Source organism: Spizellomyces punctatus (genome assembly GCF_000182565.1).
Source record: "Spizellomyces punctatus DAOM BR117 chromosome Unknown supercont1.16, whole genome shotgun sequence".
NCBI lineage: Eukaryota > Fungi > Chytridiomycota > Chytridiomycetes > Spizellomycetales > Spizellomycetaceae > Spizellomyces > Spizellomyces punctatus.
In genome coordinates, this window is record NW_015971552.1 from 54,505 (window position 1) to 67,053 (window position 12,549).

The following is a 12,549-nucleotide window of genomic DNA, read 5'->3' on the forward strand; positions in this document are numbered from 1 at the left end:
TCTCTGCTGAATCATCCTCTCGGGCTGCTGGATCTCCTCCGACGGCGGCACCTACATCCTCCGCTGGATCATCCTCCGTCCCGTCGCTGGATCCTCTTCCTCGGCTGCACCTACATCCTCTGCTGGATCATCCCTCGTCCGCCGCCGGATCTTCTTCCTCGGCTGCACCTACCTCCTCCGCTGGATCATCCTCGTCCGCCGCCGGTTCTTCTTCGTCGGCTGCACCTACCTCTTCTGCTGAATCATCCTCTTCGGCTGCTGGATCCTCCTCCGCGGCGGCACCTACATCCTCCGCTGGATCATCCTCGTCCGTCGCTGGATCCTCTTCCTCGGCTGCACCTACATCCTCTGCTGAATCATCCTCTTCGGCTGCTGGATCTTCTTCCTCCTCGGCTGCACCTACCTCCTCGGCTGAATCATCCTCTTCCGCTGCTGGATCTTCTTCCTCCTCGGCTGCACCTACCTCCTCGGCTGAATCATCCTCTTCCGCTGCTGGATCTTCTTCCTCCTCGGCTGCACCTACCTCCTCGGCTGAATCATCCTCTTCCGCTGCTGGATCTTCTTCCTCCTCGGCTGCACCTACCTCCTCGGCTGAATCATCCTCTTCCGCTGCTGGATCTTCTTCCTCCTCGGCTGCACCTACCTCCTCGGCTGAATCATCCTCTTCCGCTGCTGGATCTTCTTCTTCCTCGGCTGCACCTACCTCTTCTGCCCAATCATCCTCTTCGGCTGCTGAAACCTCTTCCTCGGTTGCATCTTCCTCTTCTGCCGAATCTTCCTCTTCGGCTGCACCTACCTCCTCTGCTGAATCTTCCTCTTCGGCTGCCGCTTCCTCCTCTGCCGAATCTTCCTCTTCGGCTGCACCTACCTCCTCTGCTGAATCTTCCTCTTCGGCTGCCGCTTCCTCCTCTGCCGAATCTTCCTCTTCGGCCGAACCTACCTCCTCTGCTGAATCTTCCTCTTCGGCTGCCGCTTCCTCCTCTGCCGAATCTTCCTCTTCGGCCGAACCTACCTCTTCTGCTGAATCATCGTCCTCTGCGGAATCTTCCTCTTCGGCTGAATCGTCCTCATCCGCCGAATCTTCCTCGTCGGCTGAATCTTCCTCTTCCGCCGAACCTACCTCGTCTGCTGAATCTTCCTCGTCGGCTGAACCTACCTCGTCTGCTGAATCTTCCTCCTCTTCCGAATCTGCGTCGGAATCCCCATCTGAATCTTCCTCTGACTCTTCTTCATCGGATGAAGCAACCCCTACGAGCACTGGAGGATCCAGGCGCCGTGTGCGTCGTGAGCTTTTCGCCCGTCAAGCCAGCACCCCAGCCACGATTGTCCTCAAGCTCGGCACTGGAGCCAACACGGTCCAAGGTACCTACGAACGCACCAGCACCGACACCCCTGGTCTTGACAGCGGTGCAAGCTCTCTCGGCCACTCTTTGGCTGCCATGTTTGCTGCTGTCTTGGCTGTCTTGGCTGGTGTATTCGCCTTCTAAGCGGATTGACCTTTTTATACATCGCATCATAGTGTGATGGGGATGGGCTATATTTTGCATCTGTGTCTTGCTTGTAATGGAATACCAACAATAGAATCGTAGCTGTTTTTGTTCACAGTTTTTGCTATTGGTCGACATGTCCCCCATTCGTTTACGGTGTCAAGCTGTGGCAGACCTCATTTTTCGCAAAGGATATACAGAAAAAGATGATGTTGCACCTAAAAACCTTCCAGCATCAAAGGTCAACTTTTACATGTTTGTCGATGGTCAAACTGCTTGCATGGTGCACAACGTGAAAGATGGCGGATGTACGTTTGCAACCACATAGCAAATGTTTAGATGATACGGGTGTGACATAAAGCCGTCGACGAAGACATGTGGCATTTGGCCACTACGCCGACAGATTGTTTCTCCATCATATCTGATGTCCATGAAAGCGTGCCTTTTTGCCAAAGTACTGCTGTCCGACAGCAAGTGAGACCTTTGAGTAGTTGGGTAGACTCGAGTTAGCCTCTACCCTCCGAACAGCTGTCTGGTTTGCTGTAACGAAGCCAAACTCTTTGCGCAAGTTGCAGGCGAGTAAGGTGGCAGGTATGCTTCCGAATCAATCATTGCCTCTTCTCCAGTCCTTTTCGTTGGCTTCTTGGCCAGAGTTCAAAGCGCTTGTTCAAATGCCCATGCACTCAAAATGTTTGTTTTCCAGAAAGTCTACTAGTTAAAGCGTAAAAAGTTGTGGCACAAGGCGCCAATCGACGAGAACTCTTCGCGTCCGCTTTTTGCAGTTTTCTTGCGGGCGATTGGAGTAGATATTGACCGATAGCCAAGGAAAAAAAACACAAGCAGAGCTGTAGGAAGTAGCAAAGACGTTGTGTTCGTGAGGGAGAACAAGAACGCAGACTTTACCTTCTTCACGGAAACGCCTTGTGGAGACTGATCTAGCTAGTTCCTGGAGATCGCAAGGCCGTCATGGCACGTTCTTCCAACTCTCCACTGCCGGGAACCTTGGGTCCTGAAGGCCCAGAAGGCCCCAATATGCGCCGTCAACCATCCTCTCTAGGCCCGAGCTGGAGTCGAAGTGTCAGTTTTCTAGATTCTGATGTCCTGCCGAGTCCAGTGCCCTCACGACGGGCCTTCAATCCCTTTTACAGTGGGTATCTTGACTGCTTTGTTCCATGATACTATTTATCCTAAGTTGGTTGCTCTCTTCAACCATAGATTATCATGCAGACCGCGCAATGCAGGAGGTAGCACCACAAAGAGTAACGCTTTAATACCCACTGCTGACGTTCGATATATTTGTGCACAATTGTAGGAGGACACTAAATACTGGGCTCATCGTCTCACCAAGGCAGAAACAGAGCCGTTTGCAGGAAACTCCTTGTCTAGGGACTCATCACATGGATCAGACATTCCCCATTCTCAAACAGCTCTCAACGAGCTTCACCGATTTCCATCCCTGAGCCTTGCCGAAAGAATGGCCGAATATGCGGGCGCACCGGTCACATCGGAGGTGGTGGCAAAGTACTCTAAAGCCGAGATTAAAGGTTTGCCAATGTTGGTCTACGTCAATTTCCAATCGTGCTTGACACTGAACTCTGCTTTTCGGTTTCAGACAAAGAACTTAGTGATGAACTCCAGATGATATTCGAGTCTCTCCAGAAATGTCTACAATTGAGGAAGAGATACATGATGGGCAGTTATCAGTGCGCTGGTGACAATCCAAAAGACGCAGAAGACTGGGAAATTTATCCACCCCCGCCGCCTCCGAGTTATCCTCCGCCGGATGAGGCAGACACGACCACCTTCGTTCCCGAAGCGCCACCACCTCAAGAGGAGTTTGATATTTCAAAGTGTCGGATACCGGAGGCTGACACAGTACGTTGAAAGTGCGGGCTGCTGAATACACCAGCTGACAACTGTCTTGCGTCTTTTTCACGTAGCGTCATTTCAAGCTACGCGATGACGGTGTTTTTCAGATTTACAGTAGTCAGGGGGGTGGGTAACAAGTGGAGTATTTAACTTTCGACCTCATACTGATATTGCGGGACCCGCAGATGCCGAAGGAAATTCGCATCCCTTGTGTGAGGTGCCATCCATTAAGGATTATTTCGTTGATATGGACTATATTCTCAACGTCATATCGGATGGTCCAACAAAAAGCTTTGCGTTCCGTAGGCTTCGCTACCTGGAGAGTAAATTTCATATGTATGTACTCCTGAACGAGTACCAGGAAATTGCAGACTCCAAGGTATTCTCCTTGCTTCTGTTCTGTCTAAGGAGCTGGTTTGTAACTAATGTGCGCACGTCAGCGGGTACCACATCGGGATTTCTACAATGTGCGGAAGGTCGATACGCACGTACACCACTCCTCTAGCATGAATCAGAAGCACCTTCTCCGGTTCATCAAGTACAAATTGAAGAAAAGTCCGAATGTAAGCAGACATATCTTTACGATCCATGAATTGCTAGTAATCTCCGAACCTCTCTTGCCAGGATGTCGTCATCTTTCGTGACAATCAGCACCTCACGCTCAAAGAAGTATTTCAAAGTCTGCATCTCACAGCGTACGACCTTAGTATTGACACTCTTGATATGCACGTAAGTGGCCTCGTGATATTGCAATGCTCCCTGTTATCTAATTTACTTTATTTCTGCCTTCAGGCGCATAAGGATTCGTTTCATCGCTTTGACAAATTCAACCTCAAGTACAATCCTATTGGCGAATCTCGCCTCAGGGAAATTTTCATGAAAACGGATAACTACATTAATGGCCGATATCTCGCCGAATTGACGAAAGGTGCGTTCCTGTTTGACGCATATCGGACTGCTTTGTAAGTCAACGTATGACGATGTTCACATTTCAACAGAGGTGTTCTCCGATCTTGAGGCTAGCAAGTATCAGATGGCTGAATATCGTGTATCCATCTATGGGCGGTATGCATGGCGGACTTTACCAACCTACGAAGCAGTGCAAATAGACGTTCTCAAACGATCTCGTTTATAGGTCGACTCAAGAATGGGACAAACTGGCAAAATGGGTTGTAGAAAACAAGCTATTCTCCAACAATGTACGATGGTTGGTGCAGGTTCCACGTCTGTATGATGTCTACAAAAAGTCGAATTCCATCAAAAGTTTCGAAGACGTTGTGCGAAGTGAGTACGTGAATTTCCAGTTTGCGCGCTGTGCAGAAGTTGCTTAACTAGCATTATTATGGGTTAGACGTATTTCAACCTCTGTTCGAGGTGACAAAGGACCCGAGTAGTCATCCAGAACTGCACATTTTTTTGCAACGCGTTGTGGGCTTTGACAGTGTGGATGACGAGAGTAAGGCTGAGCGACGGACGTACAAGAAATATCCGTATCCAAAAAATTGGGACATTCCTTTGAATCCTCCGTATTCTTACTGGCTTTACTACATGTACGCGAACATGTCTACACTCAATTGGTGGCGAAAGGAGCGCGGATTCAGTAAGTCGTCAATTGGGCTGATCCCTTTTGAAGTGCTTCTCTGTAACTCTTTTCTCTGCCTTAGATACATTTGTGCTCAGACCGCATGCTGGTGAAGCCGGGGATACGGACCATTTGACATCGGCGTTTTTGACGTCCCATAGCATCAGTCACGGCATCTTGCTCCGCAAAGTTCCTGCTGTACAATACCTGTATGTCTGCGCTGACTTCCCGTGGCGTTTTCGCCAGTGGACTGAAAGCCTATTTTGGTAGATACTACTTGGACCAAATAGGCATTGCAATGTCGCCGTTATCAAATAACGCCTTATTCCTGACGTACGAACGCAACCCTTTCCTGAACTTCTTCCAACGTGGGCTGAATGTTTCGCTCTCGACGGATGATCCCTTGCAGTTCCATTTCACAAAGGAGCCCTTGACCGAAGAATATAGTGTTGCCGCTCAGGTTTGTCCATTCTTCACTACATTCGATCATCTCGATGGCTCTAACGCGTGAATATATGTCAGATTTGGAAACTATCTTCAACCGATATGTGTGAGATCGCTCGCAACAGTTGCTTGCAAAGTGGATGGGAAATGCAGATTAAGAAGCATTGGTTGGGTGAAAGATGTAACCTGCATGGTCCGGCGGGCAATGGTATGGCTATTAGACTAGAGATTGTGATCCATTTGCAAACCCCACTGATAATACTATCCCGGGCAGCTATTCACAAGACGAATGTGCCCAATATCCGTCTGGCCTATCGGTACCAAACCCTCATGGAAGAGCGGTATATGGTCCTTGGATCAAAGTGGCGAGCTCAAGGCATTATTGAAGACTCTGCACCCAGCACCGAGATGCAGGATACAGCAATCGTCGCGGAAGACCAGCACAAGGTTGCAGTTAGCAGTCACCTTCTTCCTGGGGACTTTAGAGAACTGCAAGCCAGTGCTCTGCTCGCGGAACAAGAGGACATCATGGCTGCTGACGGTAGTTACATTGGAGGGATCGATGAAGACGACAAACCACCATCCCGCAATGACCCTTCCCCAGGCGGGCGCAGAAAGACAATTCCGTCAGTCGTGTCAAAAGCTGCACCTATTTCGATTGCCCCAGAACCTCTTCTCCGCATGAATTCTCCTACCTCGACGCCGAAAGAGTACTTTAACAGCCCGACGATGACGGGAGGCGTTTTCAAGGATGATGTGAATGCGCCTTTTCTTGCGTTGGACGCTCCTGCGCTGCCCGTCATCCCGATAGGCGACACTGGTTTGATTCCAGGAGCGCATCTCGTAGCGGAAAAGAAACAATTGAAGAAATCGCTCGACGCTTCTGACACTATCCAAGACAAGTTTTGAACAATATATCTGTATTTTTTTGCACAAGTTTTTGAAGTTTGGATTATTTATATTATGAAACACGTGATTTAATACTTTGGTAATGATCCAGTGGCGGTGTCCCGTTTCCGTTTCCGTTTCCGATGCAGTTTGCCGTGCAGCTCATGACTTAACAATCAACGACGAAATTACTTTGTACAGCAAATCATGATAGTGTGGCCTCTTCTTAATTTGAACTTTGCCTGTGAAAAGTGCCAGACTGGTCACCGCAATGGCAGCTGTGCGCACACTGACCGAAAGCTCTTGGAAATACGTTCGAAAGGACGACCCACTTCTCAGTGCTCTCACTGTCGAGCACGACGAAAAGAAGGCGTGGGTCACTCGCATCATCGATGTATGTGTGGAGATGGGTCTACCATACTGAGAAAGAAGGTGCAAGGTCAGCACAACTCTGCTTTACATGCTACATGAGAAGTATATGCAGTATACTGATTCGAAACACAGTTCATTTTGATCCCAATGTCATTCTTGTGTTCACTCCGGAGCGAAGTAATGTAGATGCTTTGCGAAAGCAGCTCGAAGACACACCAAAGAGCACGTTGCTGATAAGAAGAAAGGCAAAGGGTGGTAAAGGAACTGGCGGTGAGGGTTCAGAAGCGGACGCTCTTGAGATAAGTTATACCCATGTAGACGTCATTGAAGAGTCGGTGAATTTGGATTTGAAGAAGATGATGGGTATGTTAGCATTAATTGCCTTTCGGTGGATGAGGTTAACATGATTCAAATGTGTTTGACTTGCAGAGAATCCGTGTACCTGCCAATTTGGTGGTACTTGCATTTGTTCAGAACTTCCGCCATCAAAGTCATGCGGCAGCGTAAAAGCAAAGAAATTCACCGCATCAAACTCTGCACAGCGTCCTGGCCTGGCATCATCCGCCCTTCTTGCCAACATTGCTGCGTATCCACGACCTATCGAGATCGGTCCTCCCCCAACATCATCACCCTTTCCGTACGCAGCTGGAATTGCCATTCCAGCTCTTCCACCGATGATGGGACATCAGCCCATCCTTCCAATGCCTCATCCTGGACAATTGGGGCCACTAGTACCTCCTATAGGAGGTGCCTCAACAGCCGTCATGAACCAACGTGTACCCACCCTCCTACCCAGCGGACTTTCCATGCCAACAAATCCATCATTTGCTGGCGCAATGAAATCTAACCAGCAATTTACGGATACAGGAGGACACGATCCTGAGCTTCTTTCCGCGTTATTCGCCCTGCAACAGGGCGGTGCTGTCGGTCAAGGAATGCCGCTACAACCGATATCTGGAAACAGTATCAATTCTCCAATGCTGGAGACCCAAAGCTCATCCAGCTGTTGTACTGGGAGGCGCAATACTCAAGACATATGGGCTTCCGCTCCCAAAAGCTGTTGTGGCGGGATTTCAGAATCAAAACCTGTCAGAGGTGGATGCTGTGGCAGCGTGGCACCACCACCGCGGAATGCTACTCGCTGTGGATGTCAGGGTAATAGTGTCCCGTCAGGAGGATGCTGCGGTGGAGGGTCACCGATCCCAGTGCAAAACGGCTGCTGCGGCACTTCAAGTGGAAAATCGGCAAGCGGATGTTGTGGAAGTAGGACAGCGGAGCCGGTGTCGAATGTAGGCACCTGTGGTGGGTCATCATTGGCTCCAAGCAGAGGCAGCTCTTGCTGTGGTACATCAAGCAGTTGTGGATGCTCGGGGGGTGGTTGTGGATGCTCAGGTGGAGGATGTGGGAGTACATCCGGGAGCCCTTACGAGTCGAGAAGCGATCTGGATGCCAAGGACCCAGCGGAACCACATTCACCAACTTGCGAATGTGGATGCCATCAAGACAGAAAGGACTGCGAAGACTGTGCCGCAGATCTATGCTCCGTCCACCTGATGCGAATATTGAGCAACGGGAGCGTTGGGGGCGACATGCACGACGCTGCGTCCCAAAGTGCCGCTCCAGGAGCTCAACCGTCGTGTTGTGGGGGGAATGATGCATTTGATATGTCTGAAATGCGAAATGCCTTGTGTGGTTGCGGGTGTGGTGGAGCAAAGTCTGGATCTGGGTTTGAAACCGAAGGGCAATTGTGTAGATGTGGCACTTGATAAATACTGTGACGAGTTGACGAGCATGATTTGATGAATTTGTAGAATATGATTTTTGCAAGCTGCTTTCCTAATATCAATGTACAATGAACAAAAGCAAACGACACAAGAGAAATGTGTATCTCCTTTGGGTAATGTTGATAAACGACATTTTTCTGATTCGAGTTCACCAATGACCATAGAAAGAGATTCAACAATGATATTGGCCGTCTTTTTGACTCGAAGGGACACTGATAAAGTAACAGCGCTACAAAAATCCCACTCGACCTTCGATAGAGCCTTTAAACATATGCAAAAAAGTTTCCAACAAACTCATCCCCCATGCGTTGCGTCTCTTGGACATAAGTTCACCAACCATTATCCTTCTTTTTGACTACAGAGCGAGCCCGACCGGATAAAGAATAGATGGTTGCACGTAAACCTATCAAGTGCAAGAGCTGCAATGGAGGTTAATGGGTCAACGTCCTAATCTAAATCGAAGGGCAATTTCCGTTTTATACCAAAAGTCGTCGTGGCGCGGTTATACACGTGATAGAGTATTACGTAAGTACCATCGGGGGGTCAGCGACGATGGGGGAAATCCATTTTGTGTGCGGATGGAGCGAAAACTCATAACGAACAGCTGGTTCCGCACGCCGTCGACGGCCGTACGCTCAAAAGCCCGCAATGTCAACTTCTTCGACAGCTGCCAAAAAATCTCCCACTACCACCCCAGTAAAGAAAGCGTCCTCGTTCCAGTCGCTCAAAACCCCTTCCTCGTCCGACTTGAACGCTGATAAGAGTGCTGCGCTGGGGACGCCTTCCCCAAAAGGGTCCATGAGCAACCTAAAAGGCGTTTCGTCCAAAGTTGGGAGCTTGGAAAATATCAATCATACCCCCAAAGGCGGACAAAAAAAGATATTCAACGAAAAGAAAACATATAATGTCACTAGCAAAATTGGGTCGCTTGAGGTAGATTGACGTGAAAAAACAAGATTGGGAGACGGGTTCTTTGTCATGTCTCCCCCTTTTACAAGCTAAAATATGTTGCTACGGCTTAGAATATCAACCATGTCCCCGCTGGCGGCAACGTAAAGATTACTTCCACTAAGCTGGACTTTGGCTCCAAAGTGTCCCCGCGCGTTGGAAGCTTGGATAATGTTAATCATGTTCCCGCTGGCGGCAAAGTGAAGATTCACAGTGAGAAGCTTGCGTTCAAAGAAAAAGCTGCTCCCAAGATTGGCAGTCTTCCAAAGTCGAACAGCCGGAAGAGTCTTAATGGATCGGACAGCTAGGTAGCGAAAGGATTCATGTCAAAGTTGGGTCTCGGCTGTTTGTATCTAACGTTTGCCAATTTTGTTTGATTTAGGCTAGTTACGATGCACTCTACACTGCAAAAATGATAGTAAAAAGACATTAAAGACATTTTGTAAATTCCTTTGTAAAATCATAATACACTTGCGTTCAATTCCCTATTCTAAAATAATGGTTCGTGAACCAAAGTCAACACATGGTTATCATGGTATTAAACGCCAACGGGCCGAGCAACCACTCATTGGAAAAGAAAAACATGATGAAATGATTTATTGAACTATATCAAGTCGCTAGTGATATCGAATCTGCTCTGCACTGACTACCCTGCCTAAAAGCTATCCTGGCGTCGCTATAAGCTATTCTACATTATTTGTGCAAACGGGTGGTATAGTTGGACAATGGCGCGATACCAGTCATAAACGTCCCAAGGTGATCTACAAAACAAGCGCAACACCTCAGCATTCTGAATGACAAGAAAAACGGTCTATAGCAATGCTGCTCACCTGCACCGATTTGCCTGGTGCTCAGCTTGTTAGCTGGTAAGCACCATTTAGGGAGGACAACTTTCTGCCCGGGTGCGCCATAGATCCATCCTTCACACAATGGCTTCAATGCGGTAACTGCATCACCTTGCTTCTGGAGATCAGTCATGTCTGTTTCCTTTAGATCGTCGCCAATCGTATTGGATGGGACCATCAGTCCACCGAAGGGCCCATAGTCTTTTTGGTAGGAGGTCCGCAGGAGACGCTTATCCAGTTGAACATGCTTTACATACGCAGCAGCAGCGCCAGTGAGACCTTGCTCGACTAAAGGACGTGCGCTTGATCTGGCAGATTTCGGTGGGGTTGTAGGCGGCGTGACAGTGACACGGGCTTGAATAGTAACAGGAGGGATGGGAACGGAATCGGGTATGGTCTCTGCGTCGGGTCCACGGTATGTCGCACGATCCTTCACCCCGTGCGATGTACGAGGATTCCATGTCCCAGCTGCCATAGCCGCCCTCTCTTCCATGATTACCGACTGGGCCTGTTCGATTTCTGTCGATGGAGTGGTGGGCACCGGCCAGATCTGTGGATACGGCTCTGTAGGCTGTTTTTCGGTGATTCGCTGACTACGAGGGACGGAGACGGATCGTTGGGGAGGAGCAGTAGCCTCCGGTGGTGTAGGCGGGAGATTATGGTGATACACTGGCAAATGACTTGGAGCGGGGATAGGTCTGAGCGGATGAAGTTCAGGCCGGCGAGGGTGGTAGTCTATGACAGGCATGACAACATTTGTCCGCGACGATTGTGGTACGACGGGAAGTGTCGCTTGATTTACACTTGAGGGTTTAGTTTTACTGGTGCCCATGCCATAGGCTTTCCATGCCTGTTGTTGAGTAATAAATGTTGTGCTGGGTAGAATAGATCGTTTGTCTTTGCATGTGGATTCTTTCACTGACTTTGAATCTTCCTTGTTAATATTCTCGGTAGCCAGTTCTTTGTGATTTGTGACTGTCACAAGGCCAGCTGCCGTGGTTGGCAGTTTGGGAAAAAGCCCATCTTTCGAGATTCCCTCGTCTATCAATGTTTGCTGTGTCGGGTTAATCGTCTTCAGATGGTGCACAGGAACGTTGCTGGGTTGAATATTGGCCGCTGCGAATCCATTCTCATTTTCAGCATTTGCAGATGCTGTCGATTGCTCCTTTTTCTCGACGCTTGATTCCTTCCTTGAGCCTCTTCCGCTTCCTTCCCTTTGACCATTCCGTTTGGTATGTCCGCTTTGTACACCCAACTTAGCTCCGCCCATGCCAACCCACCCACCAACCCCCAGTCCTGGTTTTCTTGACATGACACCGATCTGTCCAGCGGGCTTTCTCCGTTCGCGCTCTTCAACTTTCCTCAGTTCAGGGGGACAAGGTGCACAACCTGTCTCGTCCACAAAGCAAAATGCCTCCCGCTTTCCAATAATCCCAGCAGCAAGCACATGCTTCTTTCCAATTGGACGGAACAGGTAGGGATCTATTTCGCTTCGGTGGTAGCTCTTTTCCCAGGCGAGCTCGTGAGAAATGCCTGGAGGCATGGCCGTTTGACCGGGGATGTGCACGGAACGCTGCCATGGGTGAATATGAACGTTGGCGTGTAGGTAGCTGCTCATGGTGCGCCTGATAAACTTGGAACTTTGTCTAGCGATTGATGTCGTATATGAGGCAGGTAGCGAACCATCCAAATCTATCTATGCGCTGTCAGATCTAGCAACCAAAGTTCACAACCCGCCCACGATGATGGAAAAAACAAGGTAAAAAAGAGCCCTAAAGAAAAACCAACAACCAAGTAGTACGTTTTCGGATCCTCCAGCACTCGACAACACCGTGAAACCAGCAATGGCAACTACAATCCCACTAGAAGCAGACACACATCCTGACAATTCCATCCATCCCTCACAACCACATCCAAACGCCTCGATCATGTCCTCATTTCTCCAAAAGCATGATAACAATGGGTTAAAAAAGGCGCGCGCCCTTGATCGATCGTTATTAACTCATCTATAGCTCTTGGGCGAGATCTTGTTACCCAATTCGACCCTTAAAACGGGTTGCTTTGCATGGTTTTTATTTTGGCCCACCATATGAGACGAAGAATCTTGGCCGAGGTTTCCCAATAATCAAGTGCATTTCCTGCTAACAGATATTGTGTGGAATCCTTTGCTAAAAACAGCCCTTCTTGATCACTTGAGCGCTAGAGAATCCAGATGACAATCAAGCATGTCGCATTTTGACAATGTACTATACAATAACAAAAAAAATATACATCTTTTGTAGGCATGATCTCTTAAATATATTGTCGCAGCCGGGGTTCCTACTCAGCAA

At 48.9% G+C, this 12,549-nt stretch overlaps 5 protein-coding genes across 5 annotated transcripts; 3 read left to right on the forward strand and 2 right to left on the reverse strand.

The window, feature by feature from the left end:
• Positions 1-127: 127 nt before the first annotated feature.
• SPPG_09471 (uncharacterized protein) lies at positions 128-1,441 on the reverse strand (the record flags this gene model as incomplete). The annotated part of the gene is made up of 2 exons (XM_016757638.1): positions 128-1,289; positions 1,371-1,441. The coding sequence occupies 2 exons, from the start codon at positions 1,439-1,441 to the stop codon at positions 128-130; spliced, it is 1,233 nt and encodes a 410-aa protein (XP_016605089.1).
• A 375-nt stretch (positions 1,442-1,816) lies between these two features.
• SPPG_07447 (AMP deaminase) lies at positions 1,817-6,378 on the forward strand. Its single transcript, XM_016755612.1, has 17 exons — positions 1,817-2,078; positions 2,191-2,634; positions 2,703-2,731; positions 2,800-3,031; positions 3,100-3,362; positions 3,428-3,482; positions 3,542-3,735; positions 3,797-3,919; positions 3,981-4,085; positions 4,149-4,284; positions 4,355-4,421; positions 4,492-4,640; positions 4,708-4,956; positions 5,021-5,147; positions 5,209-5,398; positions 5,461-5,590; positions 5,657-6,378. The coding sequence occupies exons 2-17, from the start codon at positions 2,454-2,456 to the stop codon at positions 6,289-6,291; spliced, it is 2,865 nt and encodes a 954-aa protein (XP_016605090.1). The 5' UTR covers positions 1,817-2,078; positions 2,191-2,453; the 3' UTR covers positions 6,292-6,378.
• A 99-nt stretch (positions 6,379-6,477) lies between these two features.
• On the forward strand, positions 6,478-8,196 carry SPPG_07448 (uncharacterized protein; the record flags this gene model as incomplete). The annotated part of the gene is made up of 5 exons (XM_016755613.1): positions 6,478-6,709; positions 6,775-7,005; positions 7,072-7,569; positions 7,607-7,905; positions 7,936-8,196. 5 exons carry the CDS (start codon positions 6,478-6,480, stop codon positions 8,194-8,196), a joined length of 1,521 nt encoding a protein of 506 aa, XP_016605091.1.
• Positions 8,197-9,009: 813 nt separating this feature from the next.
• SPPG_07449 (uncharacterized protein) lies at positions 9,010-9,862 on the forward strand. Its single transcript, XM_016755614.1, has 3 exons — positions 9,010-9,359; positions 9,449-9,682; positions 9,757-9,862. Exons 1-2 carry the CDS (start codon positions 9,075-9,077, stop codon positions 9,680-9,682), a joined length of 519 nt encoding a protein of 172 aa, XP_016605092.1. The 5' UTR covers positions 9,010-9,074; the 3' UTR covers positions 9,757-9,862.
• On the reverse strand, positions 9,858-12,182 carry SPPG_07450 (uncharacterized protein). The gene is made up of 2 exons (XM_016755615.1): positions 10,205-12,182; positions 9,858-10,135 (listed from the first exon to the last, which is right to left on the reverse strand). The coding sequence occupies exons 1-2, from the start codon at positions 11,835-11,837 to the stop codon at positions 10,068-10,070; spliced, it is 1,701 nt and encodes a 566-aa protein (XP_016605093.1). The 5' UTR covers positions 11,838-12,182; the 3' UTR covers positions 9,858-10,067.
• Between the last annotated feature and the right edge of the window lie 367 nt (positions 12,183-12,549).

Coding starts and splice junctions, on each gene's coding strand:
- SPPG_07447 (XM_016755612.1), top strand. CDS start 2,454: ATGGCACGTTCTTCCAACTCTCCACTGCCGGGAACCTTGGGTCCTGAA. Junction 2,635..2,702: donor GGCCTTCAATCCCTTTTACA/GTGGGTATCTTG, acceptor CTTCAACCATAG/ATTATCATGCAGACCGCGCA. Junction 3,032..3,099: donor CTCTAAAGCCGAGATTAAAG/GTTTGCCAATGT, acceptor TTTCGGTTTCAG/ACAAAGAACTTAGTGATGAA.
- SPPG_07449 (XM_016755614.1), top strand. CDS start 9,075: ATGTCAACTTCTTCGACAGCTGCCAAAAAATCTCCCACTACCACCCCA. Junction 9,360..9,448: donor GCAAAATTGGGTCGCTTGAG/GTAGATTGACGT, acceptor GCTACGGCTTAG/AATATCAACCATGTCCCCGC.
- SPPG_07450 (XM_016755615.1), bottom strand. CDS start 11,837: ATGAGCAGCTACCTACACGCCAACGTTCATATTCACCCATGGCAGCGT. Junction 10,136..10,204: donor CACCAGGCAAATCGGTGCAG/GTGAGCAGCATT, acceptor CTTGTTTTGTAG/ATCACCTTGGGACGTTTATG.